The sequence below is a fragment of the Symphodus melops genome (genome assembly GCF_947650265.1).
Source record: "Symphodus melops genome assembly, chromosome: 20".
In the NCBI taxonomy this organism is placed as follows: domain Eukaryota; kingdom Metazoa; phylum Chordata; class Actinopteri; order Labriformes; family Labridae; genus Symphodus; species Symphodus melops.
This window is the reverse complement of record NC_136710.1, coordinates 8,701,408-8,717,139: the sequence shown is the minus strand read 5'-3', so window position 1 is coordinate 8,717,139 and position 15,732 is coordinate 8,701,408. Positions and strand designations below refer to the sequence as shown.

The 15,732-nt window shown below is 39.8% G+C and overlaps 1 protein-coding gene across 5 annotated transcripts in view; it reads right to left on the bottom strand.

The window, feature by feature from the left end:
- elavl2 (ELAV like neuron-specific RNA binding protein 2) overlaps positions 1-13,428 on the bottom strand; it is a 28,898-nt gene extending 15,470 nt beyond the window's left edge. For 2 of the 5 annotated variants that reach the window (XM_079371215.1, XM_079371214.1), the window contains exons 1-2: positions 11,568-11,729; positions 973-1,063 (exon numbers count right to left, since the gene is read on the bottom strand). In XM_079371215.1, the coding sequence (XP_079227341.1) occupies positions 973-1,044 (72 nt within the window). In that variant the 5' untranslated portion in view covers positions 1,045-1,063; positions 11,568-11,729. Of the gene's footprint in view, positions 1-972; positions 1,064-11,567; positions 11,730-12,981 lie in introns of those variants that run through there. The other 3 variants (XM_079371213.1, XM_079371212.1, XM_079371216.1) reach the window with 3 other exon arrangements.
- Positions 13,429-15,732: the final 2,304 nt, after the last annotated feature.

The following is a 15,732-nucleotide window of genomic DNA, read 5'->3' as shown; positions in this document are numbered from 1 at the left end:
TACTGTTGTCATGGAGACATGGCTCACTGGTGATTTTCACCTTAAAATCATATTTGATTTACATTAATTATTAACCAGAAATCAAGCAGGGGATGTACTCAAAAAGCTCCCTTATGATTTGTATGTACGGTGCATAACTAACAGTACAGCTTCCCGTTTGTAAGAGGAAACAAGTTATCTCCCTTTAAAACAGATTGGTTTAACATATACAGTCATGTAAAGGTGTACTTTTTCACCACTGATACATGAACAGCTGTGAAATATTACAGCCACTACTGGCTGGATCAAAGAAAGTTGAAGAGTAAAAAAGAACTCAATGTTCAGGCTCGTTTCTTTTCTCTGCTGCTTTTGTTTCTAGTTACCATGAAGACTCTTTCTAGGGAGAAATCAAATGTGCTCCATTCATTTGTCACATTAACAAACTATTAGTGGAGCAATGTTGGAGTTTGGAAGTAGCAAACCTTTTGAGGTAGTAAAGCATAACGCTTCATTTGGCAATATAAACTAGATTTACGAGGCCTACAGACATCCGTTAGCGAGCACTGGACAGCAGGATTTAAATTGGGTAGTTGGATATTAGTTAAGGCAGGCAGGAACAGGCTAATGTATGAAGAGAACTCCTAAGTCAACGTTTTCATCACGTGAAGAGAGAAGATCTGTATAATCACACCACGGCGCACATAATTCCAGACTATTCACTATTTTACAAATTGGTGCAGAGACAATAATGCAGTCATTGAAAAAAAAAAAAAGATTGAACACATCAGCAGACAGGTTGAGACCATACCAATACAGACAAACGGCCACAACAGGCAACCTTTTCAGAACCAAAACCCAAAATACAAATTGTGATTAATGCAGACAAATGGGATCAGTTTGATTGGTCAGAATATAAGTTAAAGCTGACGTTAACATTGGTATGGCCTGAGCACTGAGGTGCCGAATGATTAAATGAAAAGAAGTGCCACAGACCCCAGTCCAAGGCTCAGGCGCCCACGAACCACTTCTAAGCAGAGAAGCCACATCGCACAGTCTGACTGCCATGTTAGTTTGGAGTTGCCGTCTGAAAATGTGGACACAAAAAAGTACTTCATGTTAGATCAACAGGAATAAAAGCAACAGTCAGAGGTGATCACATGTCATTGCAGGGGTGAGGAGAAGGATGCTGTATTTTGTCAACTGGCTGCCCATGTAGATCGGCTTTAACTAGGAACAGAATCTTCTGTTTGGTGTAAACAGGAGGAACACCTGGAGACAGCAATACTGGCATAAGCATGAGGAATGGCAATCAGCAACATGGATGAGAGGGCAGCAAAGAGATGATCATTGACATTGGAAAGTGCAAATAAAAAAGCTATGCAAAGATTCCTCACTTCGAGCTAAAGTTATATTGAACCTTTCATCATTGTATCCAGCCTGTAGCACACAAAGTGTCCCAAGTACGACTGTAAACATGCTCATACTTTGAAGAAGAAAAAAAAAACATTAACATGGTCAAAATCAACGAGGAAGGATAAAAAGCCAGGGGACACAACTATGAAAATGGCAAAAAGGCAAGGACAAAAACATATCCAGTCTCAACATCAAACAGTATAAAAAAAACACTCTTTAAGGGGAACAGCAATTCAACAGTCATATTCACTGCAGAGGGCAAACAGTGACAGAATTTTTCCAGTGGACAACGCCCTCTCAGTCAGACCGAGTGACAAAACATTGTGTGCACAACAGGACAAAAACTGGAGCAAACAGACACATATCAGTGGAGATTAAGGACCTGAGGTCCAGAAACACAGTGGACATAAAAATGTGGCTATAAATATAGTTTCCTGACATTTTCCCTGATTTCAGAGCTGGGAATTAGCCACACAAAGACAAGCATGAAGGTACACATAAGCCCGGTTTGACCAGTGCTGAGAGAGAAGCTCAAACTTTGGATCAAATGCGTCTCTCAAATCTTAGCACAGGTTTACTTTAAGCTTGCGGTCTTCTGTGTTTGTCAAATCTGTTCAGTCAACCAGACAACAGCGGGGCGTATTCAAAGCAGGGATCATCACACCCAGGCTGTCTTTGAGTTTTAGCTAGCCTGATATTACCAGCCGTGAAACTGTCGTCGCCCCCTGCTTTCTTCTAATGTGACAACGACACAGCTCCAAATCATTCAGACCGGACCTTTCACTTCCTGATAAATACCCATTGGCCAATTTCAAGTGAATTTAATTTACTTTGCCGAGTCATCTTTCTTGTATTAGATTGATCTGCTGAAGTTTAAGCTCTGAGGTATCACGCAAGTAAACCGTTACAAACGAGCCGAGGGAGAATGGAGGGGGTTCAGATTATATTATGGCTACGATAAACACATCACACAGAAGATCCACACTGAGAACATCATTAAGAAATCATGACAGAAAGTCTTTAACTCAAGCAGTTTACTGCTCAGATCAGATTTCTGTGGTTCGGCGGTTCTTATTAAACTGGGCCAGTATGAGCGGGTCATAGTCAGGAATTTCCCTGCATGTACGTGACTACAGCATGATGGGAAGAGAATATTTTATGAAAGGGCACAACTGATGGTCTACCTGGAAGAATCAGACAGAGCCACCATGTTAAGCAGCATCAGATGCAGTGGGGTCTAACTCACTTCACTGTACCAATATGAACGTTAACTTTTGGGCGCTAATCAACCTGCATTATGTGAAGTTTAAGTTAAAAACACACCACACAAATAACTCATCATTTAGTGTCCTATTTGTGAACTCCACTCACTTTGCTGGTTGCCTCTTGTGAAAATGTCAACTTGCAACATCTGAAATGTGAATTGATTTTCTCTACTCAAGTGATGAAAACAACATTGCAACTGTCAGATGAATTGGAAGAAGTCAATATAACTGATCAATATTTCTTAGTGGGGTCATCTTACCCCCCCCCCCCCCCCCCCGTCAGCTAGAGAGATGGATAATGTATACATTAAAACAATTTATCTTTGCTTCTCTCATCTCTTATTTCAGAGAGCCAAAAGAAGAGATTTAATTTGCGACGCAGTCTTGATTGCACAGAGTTGCGTCTAAAATCTCATGCCGTCTTAAATGTCCGGTGATTTCACACTGTGGAAGTTTACGCATGTCGAAAAATATTCCCTTCATTCTTGAGTGATGATCACAAATTGTTCCTGACATTTCCTTTATAATCCTAAAACACATTTAGCGAGCTACTTTTGTCTTGAGTCATATTGTTGTCAGATTATTATTTTGAATCTTGACTTAAGTCGGTGCAGCTGTCACGATTGTAGAGGACCTCCTTCAATATTTCAACAAGCCGGTTCTTTTTTCATTTGCTGCTTTTTATGGCTGTTAATTATGAACGGCACTGCAAGCAGCTCAGCTGTCAGACATCATGATGTACACGACACACGTGGAAGTACAAACTGCAGCTCAAACAGCTGTATATCTGTTCTGGACTCATACTGGATTAGAAAATAATTACAACCTCAGCTTGTTCAAGTGTGAAAAGCTGGAGGTGTTCTGTGAGTGTGCTTGATGACTGTCTACTGTCATATTCTGACTAAAAATGACAATGTACTTAAGTGTGAGTCATCAAGAAATTAGATATCTTTCTGCTTTGATTACATATCAGTCTGATGTCCGACAATAGCAGCGCAAAGAAACAGCTTGTCAGTGGAGAGAATCGGCAGGCTTTGCCTGATTACATAGCAGAAATATAACTGAAGAAGAGCGCAGTGCAGGTAATTAAAAGTTACCCGACAGCTCTCTTGTTTTATAATCCCTTTAAAGTGCAGAAACTATCCACGAGAAATGTTGAGGGTGAGATGTATTGGCAAATAAAGATTGTAATGGACCATCAAACATTTCATACATTCATGAAGAATCTGTTTATTCTTCGTCACCCACTGACGCCATGAGACAAAGACTCCAACTAAACTGTCAAAGACATGGCAACACAGGCGTTCAGAGTGGCTGAGTAGAGATCAGCTACAGGTTAGTTATTCCACTCATGGCTGTTCATCTAGGCACTCCCATTTCACATAAAGCTCGCAACTACAGTGACCTCAGGACACTCTCAGATAGGTTCACGTTTACTTTGTGGATCCACTGCGATCGGTCCACGGTAAACTCACTGGTTGAGTCGGTCATGTTCACAGTGCTCTGAGATCTGATTATCCACACGCGTTTCTATGTACAAAAAAAGTATGCCCATTCATTCTGTATGATGCCACGTAGCAGATAGGAAACTGTCAAAAAAAATAAATTTCTAACACTTTTCTGACTATATATGAACGATCACTCCAGCAGCATCACTTAACCGCTTGCTGCATCATAATAACTGTGATTCCTGCAAACTTGTTGAGCATCAGAGTTACATGACAGTTATTTTTTTTAAATTTGCTGCTTTTGAATTATCTGCTATTTTATTGTCTTTGTTGTTTTTTTTAAACAAAAGAGTAGAATATATGAATTATTTGAAAAGATGATACAACACTGATGTGCCTCATTCATCACATGTAAAAGACACTTCTAGATTAAACTCTAAAGGATGACTGAATTATGCAGAAAAGTTGAAACCTTCAGGTCAACCTTGGTTGCAGATTGGGGAGAACAGGGTGTACATACTGTAGATTTGATCGATTCCTTTATTCTGTAATATGTATATTACCATCCCTGTCGTCTGTTGTCTGAATGGGCTGAGGACAAAATGCTTTGCGAGTGTTTCAGTGCAAGTGCATGACTCATTTGATTCATGTCCCAAAGCCAAAGTCAAAACCCATGACAACATAACCAAAGCAAAAATAGAAACTACAGCCTGACAGCAAACAGCTTCAACCCAAAAGGCCAATTACCACAAATACATTTCATTCACTAAATTAAACTAGATGAGTGTACATGATAGTCACGTTGGGTCTCAACATGGACAGTCAATGGGCTAGTAAAAGTTCCTACTTAAAGACGTCTCTAACATGTCTGCAGTTGAAGGTGCCAATCATACTCGTGTGCAGTCTTACATCTTGTGAGCGACTCTGCATCTGTTCAAGTAAGTATCTCTAATCCTAATGCTCAACACAAAGAATGTTCCAGTATTCGTAAAAAGGAGAGTGAACCCTCAGCAGCTCAGACTGCAGGACCAATTCAACTACAACAGACTATCTGTAGCTCGTCTGCAAAGAAGTAGACAAAGAAATATACTCCAAGCAGTAGCCGTCTGACGATAGTGAGCGTCCCAATATGATTCACTGCTGTGTCTTGCATTAAAGGTGATTATATAAAACAGTATTTTATGTTGCATTAAAAAAAATTAAAAAAACACACCAACTTAAAACTAAAGTTGGAGAGATACAGATTTTCCCGGAGGGTATTTTTTGTTGAAAGAACAACAAATTAAAGTTCTCTCAACAGTTTTCATCAACTTCAATTGATGAAAAATAAAACTATGTAGGCGAAGCTGGAAAGGCCAGTATAATAAAAACTGTTCACAAACATCAGTGCAGGTTTCTTCGGCTCACTTTGAGAGGGTCCTAAACTTTACGGGCCAACACAAAAACAAACAAATACAAATATTAGATGAACAGAACTAAGAATTGATTTTTACACCTAAACTTTTTTTGCGGTTTGCTCACATGAACTCAACAACGAGGGCACAAAGTCGCATACTTCAAAAACACAAGTGGGGTTCAGCCAGTTTCTTATATGCCAAGCAGCTATGGGCTCCACATGCAGCCTCGCCCAGGTGCATGCTGGGGGAGAAGAAGTTCATGTGAGAACATATTGCTGATGAAGAAAATGACTTACTTCAATATCATACGTTTCACCTTTAATTTTAAGTACAAAGCATTGGTTATGGTCTCGCCTGAGATAGCGCCACAAGGCAGAAATATTTCATTAGATAAACACTTGGAGGAGGAAGCTTGGCAACACGCCCCCCCCCAAAAAAAAGAATTTAAAAAAAAATCAGTTGGGGCTTTCAGTGTGTGCAGCCAGCCAGCAGCCTCCTCTTAGTGCACGCATTTGAGTGCGGAGCATCTTGTTTCCCCAGAGGCCTTGCCTCACAGTTTCTCGTCAGGAACCAGCCCAGATAAAAACCACGAGGTCCCTCCCCCCCCCTCCATCATTGCTAAAATAAACCCATCCACCTCCACAGTTTTACCCCACTGAGCAGGCTGCCTTTAAGGACTCATTACAGTGTATCGTGTTTAGTTATTGGTACTCTAAAATCACACAGACGTCTCACAAGGGAGAGAAGAGCTTCTGCACGCAGTGCGACTATGAAGAGATCCCAAATTCAACGGAGGGATTTCTTTTGACCTTCCTACAAGCTCAACTTTGATACATCATCACATGACAGCAGCGTGCAAGAGAATTCAGTACAGTGAAGCCTTTTACAATACTTCACATGCGAGAGGTCCACTCCAGACTTTGTCATTGCTTTACTACTTTTTGTGTCTTCTCCTTATGCCGTGCTGTAACCTCTGAAGCTGGTGCTGCTGGCTCTGTTTTAGCAGCTCACTGATTGTGCTAATTAATTACATGGAAAAGTGATTTTGAGTGGGTAGAAACATTTCACAGCTGATCAAACTCTCAACTGGAGTACAGATGTAATCAACTGATATAGATTCAATCACAAGCTGTTAATGTTTCTTACCAGTATCCTTTACATAACTAAACCAATTAATCGCTTCAAGGGATTTTAATAAACTCAGCTGCAAATTTTTTATTTTTTTTAATCCAGAATTTAGATCACTTATCAAACAACACTGAAGCACTGTTTGTCCGTAGCTTCACCCATTTGATTTGTATTGTTTCTGATTATACCTTTAGAAAGGAATACGGTTTGACTCGCTAATCGAACAATGTGATCGTGTCATTATGACACTGTTTCAACAGTTATCTAAAATGTATTAACCATCACCGAAAATAATCAATAGTTGCAGCTCTTATTCGGTTTACTCGTTCAGCTACTATTCAACGTTAGAGACAGATCTCTCTTACAACAAAAGGTTTCCGAGCCCTGTTAGCTCTTAATTAAAATCAGAATCATGTATTTAAATCCCAGCTGCCACTTGAGGGTACTAAGACTGCCATTTTAGTTTCAATTAACAGCAGTTACTCTGAAGGCCATAAAGAAATCTACTGTAGTTAGAAGAAAAAATTTTTAAAAAAAATCTGACTTCCTTTTCTGCAAGTATTGATTTCTAAAAAAGATTTGTGCTTTATGGGCAGCTTGCTCCAAACTTAAATGGACTCTTTAAGCACTAATGCTTAACAAAGATCTGCAGTCAGTCAGTCTGGACATTGATGGTGGTTTTTATTTTCCCGGTTTTTCTAGAGTATGACCGCACAGGTTCATTCTATTGCAGCCTTGATAAAACCTGAGCACATGAACAACTCCATTTGATTAAGGGATTACACAAGACAAACAACAACTGCAGTATGCAAGAGATCAACTGGGGCTAAGTCTTTCACATTTCGTCATACATGGAGCACGTCAGAAGAGAAAAACTTCTTGTTTCCAGAACTGACTGACTACAGAACTTCTCAAAGATGAACCTGAAGCCAGCAGTGAGATCAGCGTGTACTGATGTGACACTGAGCACTTAAAGTGAGGAGGCACGAATCTCTGCTACTAGCTCCTCAGAGGATTAAATTGACCAAGTATGCGTGACAAGCTGCAGAGTGAAGAACTCCAGAGTGCACATGCTGACATGCACGGCCTGTCCTTGAAAACTAAAAGCCCACAAGTAACGGTTCAAAATATCCCAGCTGGAAACACAGATGTGACTAGTCTACCCACACACTGCAGTGTACAAATGCTACAACATGCAATACTGAAAAATTAGCCCAAATGCTTTAGATATTATAGGTAAAGGAGTTGAGCAAAAAAAACATATGGTTTAGTATGAGTTAGAGGTATGTTTTAAACAAAGCATCTCCTGCACAAATACACCTGAAATAGTTTCTTTCATCAATCAATCTATATTTGTATGGCGCAATCCATAACCTCAAGACCTTTTACAAAAGAGCAGGTAAAAGACCACATCCTTTTTTTATAGAGTTCTTAAACAAACACTTAAATTGTCCCATGTTTGTCTCTTTTTACCTTAAAGGCAGATTTCTATGCTGACTCTTCGTGTGCCTGAGCTGAACTCTGCTGTGTCTCTGCTGACGCTGTTATACAATAAAGCATTCAGCAGCATTTTATTTGCTGTACTATACCAGGAAGCCAGCTTTGTTTGCGAGTTAACATTTAAATCTATCAAAATATATTAACATAAATGCAGTCTTCATTATTTTTTGATCGTTGGTCCTGAAGGTGTAAAGCTACAGCGGGGTCATGAAGCAGCAGCTCCCTCATATGCCTTTCAGCCAATCAAAAACTGAGAAGGGATTTGACGTTAGGTTAACATCAGCAGTCTGCCTCCAGGGGAGAAGCTCACGTTTTTATACTTCCATCTTTAAAGACAGAAATAATTCTGTTTGTATAAAGACATTATATTTACAACTGAGCGCATCGAAAAAAAAGTTTGGTAGCTTGTGCAGCTGTAGACACTGGAACACGTGTTTATCTATATATTGACTTGTGACCAGAGGCCCTTTTTAGTCTTTCTGGTTTTATATGCTGTTTCTGAGCCAATGTCAATAAACAACATGTCACTGCTGCTTGGGGAAAAAAAAGACTACTCTACTCATTTACCAGCAATTTAATCCAAACTGTGAATAAAGACACAAACTGCTGAGATTTAATTATCTACTGACGTGTTACATATAATATTTAATGCTTAGAGCCACGAGAACATGGTATTGACTCTTACAATTTCCTAAAACAATAACATAAACAAAGAACAGATTGAGTGAGGACAACTATCAGACAGAATTGAATATTCTCAGAGGTGTATGTGACACAAAATGAAGATTTAAAACTAAAAGCTGCATTATCTGATATAATCGCTTGTGGTGCAAGACAAAACCCCCCCCATCTCTACAAATGACAACTTAAAACACTTCAAGTTATTCAGAGTATCGAAAACTCAGGAGAGTGAACAAATCTGATTTGTAACTCAGCACAAAAGGTTGACATTTAAATCTGGCAGTTTCATTACCACAGGTTTTAGCACAACAAAGATGCTGTGAGCTTCAGTTGAATAAGTTCCTAATCAGAAAGTCATGTCTATAATGTCTAAACACTGCGCGGTATATTCACACTCCCTCTGCTTCTCACAGGGATAGGCCTACACATTTGTACAGCCAACATAAAACACACTACATAACGCCTATATAAAGCATGATGTGTGCTGATCTATAACAGCAGCTGGGATGCAGTGACAGGAACACTGCAGCGCTGTCCTGCAGTAATGACCCACACACGCAGAGGGAGGGCCACCCTGTGGCCAACACACAATAAGGACTGAATAAACAGTCCTGTGCAGCATCCACCTCCCAGACTCGATCACTGGAGAGGGGGAGGCCACGGGGAGAAGACGGGGGGGATGGGACAGACATTTAAGAAGGACAAAGGGGACAAAATTGCTTTTTTTCCCTTGCTAAAGCCACCCACTGTATGCTAACCCAGTTCTGCCAGCAGCACACATTTCTATACAGAGTGCAGTGATGTGGCCTTTGGAAGTTCACTCACTGTCCTGCATTTTAGTCACTCTGTCAGCAGCCTTTATTTAGAAAGGCAAACGTGTGGGCTCAATAATACATAAAGACAGCCGCTCTTATCGCTTGTCCCTCTCAGGAGCACAGAGGCTGCTGATAATGTGGAAGTGGCAAGAACAGTGAGGAGGCAAAAAGCCTAAAAGGAGCAGAAATACAGAAATAGGAACAAGAGGCGATCTCCAAGTCATACCAAAGCAAAAGCTGTCGTGAAATCTGCCACACAAGTTTAAATGTAATATCTGATCATGCTCTTAACATACATGATTCAGGACCTCTTTTTCACACAAAAGCAGTCTATTGCCTACAAAAAGTATCAACATTTTGTGAGCACAAATACAAATCAGATGATTCAGACAAAAGGCAGTACAGGCATCTAGATTGACAACAGATATTGCATTTCAACAGAATGACAACCCTATTCCACTCTGTCCTTAACATTTCTCGATTGTCACCAAAAAAAAAAATCAAAATCATAAGAAAAATTTGCAATGTAAATATCAACCAAGCACATGAAAGTCAACATGCTACAGCGAGCATGTTTGGTTGTCAATCATTTTGAAAAGGAACAAATGACTAAAAATCCCCACACTCATGCAATCGCCTGTTTCACATCTTTTAAGCCTCAAAAGTTGTCCATGTCTCTCTGCACCCCACAGGAACACAAGCATCCAGTGCGTCCAAAACTTCCTGGTAAATTAACTTGTCAAGCTCAGAGCTGCTTCTGGTTATCTTTTTTTTTTTTTTGTCTAAGATTATTAACTTCTGAAGGCTTTTTATCACAGCTGACATATGTGGCTTCAATATTAACAATATTAACATGCTCAACACTAAAGACCAGACATTTCAATCACTAGAACCAATTAAAGCACTATGAAAACGCCCATTTTCATATGGTCTTACATTTGTTTTTAAACTGAGTCACAGACGGTTTGTTTACATCAACATACAGTACAGTGTCCAAAGACACATTTTGACATGTACAACTTAACAGTGACACTGTATGAGTTTATGCACAACTTAATGTGAACAGGCAGTAAGCTATGATTATTGTGACAAATATCACGATGGAAAAACGTTTTTTTTTAAAGAACTACCAGTGTGTAAAAATATTAAAAAGAAAAAAATGTGGTCTTCTAACTGTGCTGTTTTAAATCTATAGAGCAGATAATGATAATTACTCCCTATAGCAGTAAAAGTAAAGTCACGTGCTGCATTTTTGCAAACATCTATAAAAAAAAAATGGACCTGAATTAAAAAAAACCTCTTAAAAGGTTCAAAGGTAGCTGGTCTAGGTGATGGTGTTGCTAATTAGGTGAACTGCAGTGTGAAGCAGATACAAGGGGGGATAGCTCGAGGAGCTGCCTTCTTTAATTAGTTAATCTGTGACACCTGTGTGGCGCGCGCGACACACACACACACACGCGCGCGCACACACGCACACTTTGCTGTGTAAATTACGATGTAAAAATCTCCCATAACACATCTGCCTACTTGTAGCTAATGCTAAATGCCGGAGAAATGTTCACGCATTTGTACTTTAATTTGGTCAAACTGCTTCCCCATGTGTGCGGCACGTTTTAAGCAGTTACACCAGCAAGCGGCGTAGTTGTCTTAAAAAAAAAAAATTGCGTTTTTTTTGTCGGACTATTAACATGCAGACGTAAACTAGGCACTTGGTTAGATTTGCTAACCCAGCGTTTCAGTGCAGCATTGTATCAAGCTAAAAGGCTGAATTTGAAAATGAGGTTTTCACACCGGCAACATGTGACTCGCTGACCTGCCTGTGCAGCTTCTCCTCAACGCTGCTAGCATTGTTCAGAGCACTTTCTTAGTCAATGTATTTATGCACACTTGATTTTTTACAGTTAATTTTTTTTTACTGCTATCCCCTCTCTGGAGTCTTACCTTGAGGTGTTGTATCGGCGTTGCGGGTATTTATTGAGTAAAGTGCAGACATCAAGCTCTAGGTTGCAGTCTTTGCGCAGCAGTGAAAGGGGGCGGTGGCGGGAACGCGGCCACCCTAAGTAAACTAATCAGACCCTCAGCCAATCAGCAAAGACCCGGTCTCTTACCCGGAAATACCTTTAACTAATTGATTTGCGGCAGGTGTAGCTCTGTTCCTGAATCAGTACCATTCAAGCTAAATTCTTCTTAAAATAAAACAATGACACAGCTGGAGCTTAAACTGCCAATTAGTGCTAATAGGGTCCACAGTGATCAGAGGTAAACAAAATAAGACAGGCCCTAGTTTAATTCTGCTGCTTTATGAAAGAATAAATAGCCTAATACAATGTCCGTTTCTGTTAAAGGATTAATTAGCCCTATTGACAGGCTATTGTTTTTTCCAGATTCAGATCTGATAATGACATGAATATAAATTAATGTTGCCTAATTTTAAAGTAAATCATGAATCTGTAATGCTGATAAATTGATTGTGGCATAAAAAAAAGGGTTAGAATCATAAAAGCTGTGATGTGACATTGACTTGTCTACACAACACAAAATCCACCTTGCATGGAAATTGAAGAACTCCATTAAAATATGTCAATAATAGCAAAATTGAACAAAAAACACAGTTCAGAAACTTCCAGTAGCATAACACACAAGGTGCACTTAACCTATATAGCAAAGTACTACTCCCTTTTAGAGTTACACTCAATCTTAAGCCCTCCAGGCTGTTTTACATTCAAATTGAAGCTTTCTTTAAAATACCCCTTCCGTTTAAACCACCTCTGATTTTAGACATGTGTTGACATAGCATACATATCGCTTTGAGTAAAATACAAGTTTACTTTTATATGAAACAGTCATTTTAGAGAAAACCCCATTTTGTCTATTTTTTCCCCAACTCTGGTATTAATGTGAAACTCGCCAATTGTAAAACACTGTATTGAAGCTCATATTTCCCATGTCAAAACGCTTTACCTAAGATTCTGAAAAATAACCCACTATGCGGATCTCACGTTTCAGCACTCCAACAAGGCCTATATTTCCTCGGACTAGTACCAGAAATGCGCTCGACCACGTCTGCAGCTTGAATGGTTAAGAGATTTGAGCACATGTGCTGAGATCGGCTTCTTGCCCTATCGTGCACGATATGCCAAGGCGCCGCAATACAGAGTAGAAAACCATCAGAGGAAGTATGACTGCATCACGGTGACTTTCCTGTCGCGTTTACATGCAAAAAAAATGAGCTTCCCGAGTCTACAGTGGCGGCATGATCTGAATCCACACACTGTCCTCAAAGAGCTGACAAAAGGAGAACATGTCGATTTAAAATGATTCAGGTGAATGAGCAAATGTGGAAAAAATATCTTACCGTTTCTATAAACGAAAGTTATGGACGTCCTTTAGGGCAAACAATCTCTGAATGACAACACCTGGCCAATAGCTCGTAAAAGGATGAATTCCGCTCTCTTTAGTTCAAACTTAGAAACATAAAAAGCCAACACAAACAAGATAAAATGAGGAAATGAAATATTTATTAAATCAAAACACAGAAATGAGTTCCTTTCAGCAAATGCATGAAACAAAAGGAAAAAAGAACAGAAGAAATAAAAGGAATCAAATAATTAAAAAAGCCGGCTTCTGCCTGTCTCGCTCTTTACAGGTGCGCCACACAAATACGCGACATCACTGAGTGGAAACCAATGCGAGGAGGAGGTTGTCTTTAAAAGGAAGATAGTCCTGCCGGTGAATATATAGGGCCGTATCACAGCATGCCTATACCTCTCCGCATCCCTCCGTTTCATCCATTCAACCTACACATGAACACGCATTGCACGCGGAAGTATACCCGGAGTAGCCCCATCCACCGCTTATGCACACACGAGCTCTTCGCTGCCATTGGCTCGAGCGCGGTCCTCGCTGGGGCTCGAGCGTCTCCACAAATCACAGGACGCCATTCGTCCTCGCCCCAGTCAGTCAAGGCGATCAAGCGTTTTTCTTTCCTAAATATGGCATTTTGAAGTCAAACATCGCCTCGCGGAGAAACACCGTGCCTTGAGAGTACTCGTTCACGCAAACGTGTTTTACGCCACATCATCACAGTGTCACCCTCATCCGAGAGAAGAAGAAAAAACGGACTTAACTTGGCTCATTTTTGGGTGCTTTTTGCACGTTCCCCTCCTCCCGCGTTTTCAACAGGAGATTATATCCCACTTTTACGCTTACATGAGACAAATAAAGACCACGAGCAATCTTCTCTCCTCACGCGCACTCACGGTCTGTGCCTTTTCAGCGTTCACTCAAGAAATCAGAAATGTGGACACAAAGATCTAAATTCAGCGCCTGACATTGCTGCAAACCCTTTTGTTGCAGGTTTCAGCACCACGGACAGCTCCAGTACAGTATCCCTGTAACAGCCCACACGCTTCCTACTGTCTGTCTGCCTGTTAGACTTACAGTCAATGGTCAGCCCTCAAAGCTCGACCTATGGGGATGCAAACAAAGGAGGGTGTTAATTTGGGCTCTCCTGACGAATTTGAAACAAAAGCAAATGCTCTAGTTGTAGTAATATAACAGCAGCGTGATGCACTGTGCAGAGGAAGGCTTATCACATAGCACATCTTTTGTCGACTTTTAGAGGGTGGAGCAACAGTTTGGCTCGTGTGGACACAAGGGGAGAGGAAGATCGATGCTCTGAGAAGCGAATACAGTTTGAAGCAAATACAGTTGTGCAGTGGGGAAAAGGCTATACGCTCATAAGCTGACTGCAGAACACCTGCAACACAATACAGGACCATGCCATTACATCTTGTATACCATACCATGTAAGTTTATCTGCACAGCGTAACTGATACTAAATCAATGGCAGGATGACAACATGTTATTTAAGAGGTTTCATGTAAGTCTCTTAAAATCCAGTGACTTACTACACAATCCTATTTAGTCAATCAAACACTATCACTGACAATTTAAAACACTGATAGCATGCAATCTGTAAAATTAAAAGTCAGACTTGCCAGATCTGCGTTAACAATTTTATTTTAAAACCAAATGTTGTAGTAGTCAACTAAAAGAATTCTCATACAGAGATAAAGGTTTGACAAATGTGCACAGTGGGATCCTTAACTATGGGAAAACTTAAACAGCATACAATATGTTGAACTGAGGCCCAGTCTACAAACAGGAAGCAAAGAGACAAGTGATAGCAATCATTAAACACAGCTGATTTGTCACTGATGGGTGACAGTTGCTAAAAGTGCGGAGAATGTTCGAATAAAGTCTGTTCAATAAACGGTTAAATCCCTCGCTGTACGTCTGCCACAAAAAGTGTTCTCCAAAGAAAATCTACAGAAAATATCATACACCTTTGTTTGTTCATGAAAATTTAGCAAAAATATTTTAGCTTTCTGTGGGACCATCATACTAACCCCCCTCTCTCAAAAGGGTTTTGGTAGTTTTTCATGAGTAAGAAGAAAAAGGTAAATGTTCTTTTAAGTATGCACAGCTTTGAACAACGCGATGTACATTGAAAAGAAAAAAATCTATCATTACTCTAAGCATCACCAATTTATATTAAAAAAAAAATCTCAACATTTCAGTCCCTCTGACCCTTTGTCAAAAACGTGATGTAGGAAATGAAGATCAACACGTCAAGTGTGAACAAGAATACTGTACTGAGACATTTATACATTTATGTGTCCATTCATCGATTCAGAAAACTCACTCACAATAGTGCTTTTATCCCTTTGTTGATGTATTGCAATATAGTTTTATTGTACTTAAGGAATAAAATGGTACTACAAAATATATTTTCGAGGCGTACGTCTTCCCAAATATGAGCATTTTGTGAATTAGAGAGTCAGCAGAATGCTAATATATAATGTACATGTATGTGTAATTGATTGACAGAGGACATGTTTTTGGTTGACATGATTTTAGCATACAACAAAATGGAAGGGCTTCTCCGTCTTTAAAGATTTCAAGGGTTTAATGATGATGAAATACGCAGAAATTGAAGTCGTGAAAATCTTTGAATTTGGTTTTAATTTATATATTCCAGAAATTCATCTCATAGCCAGTAAAAATGTCTTGCCAATTATTCTATTAAGGAAGTTTTCCAATT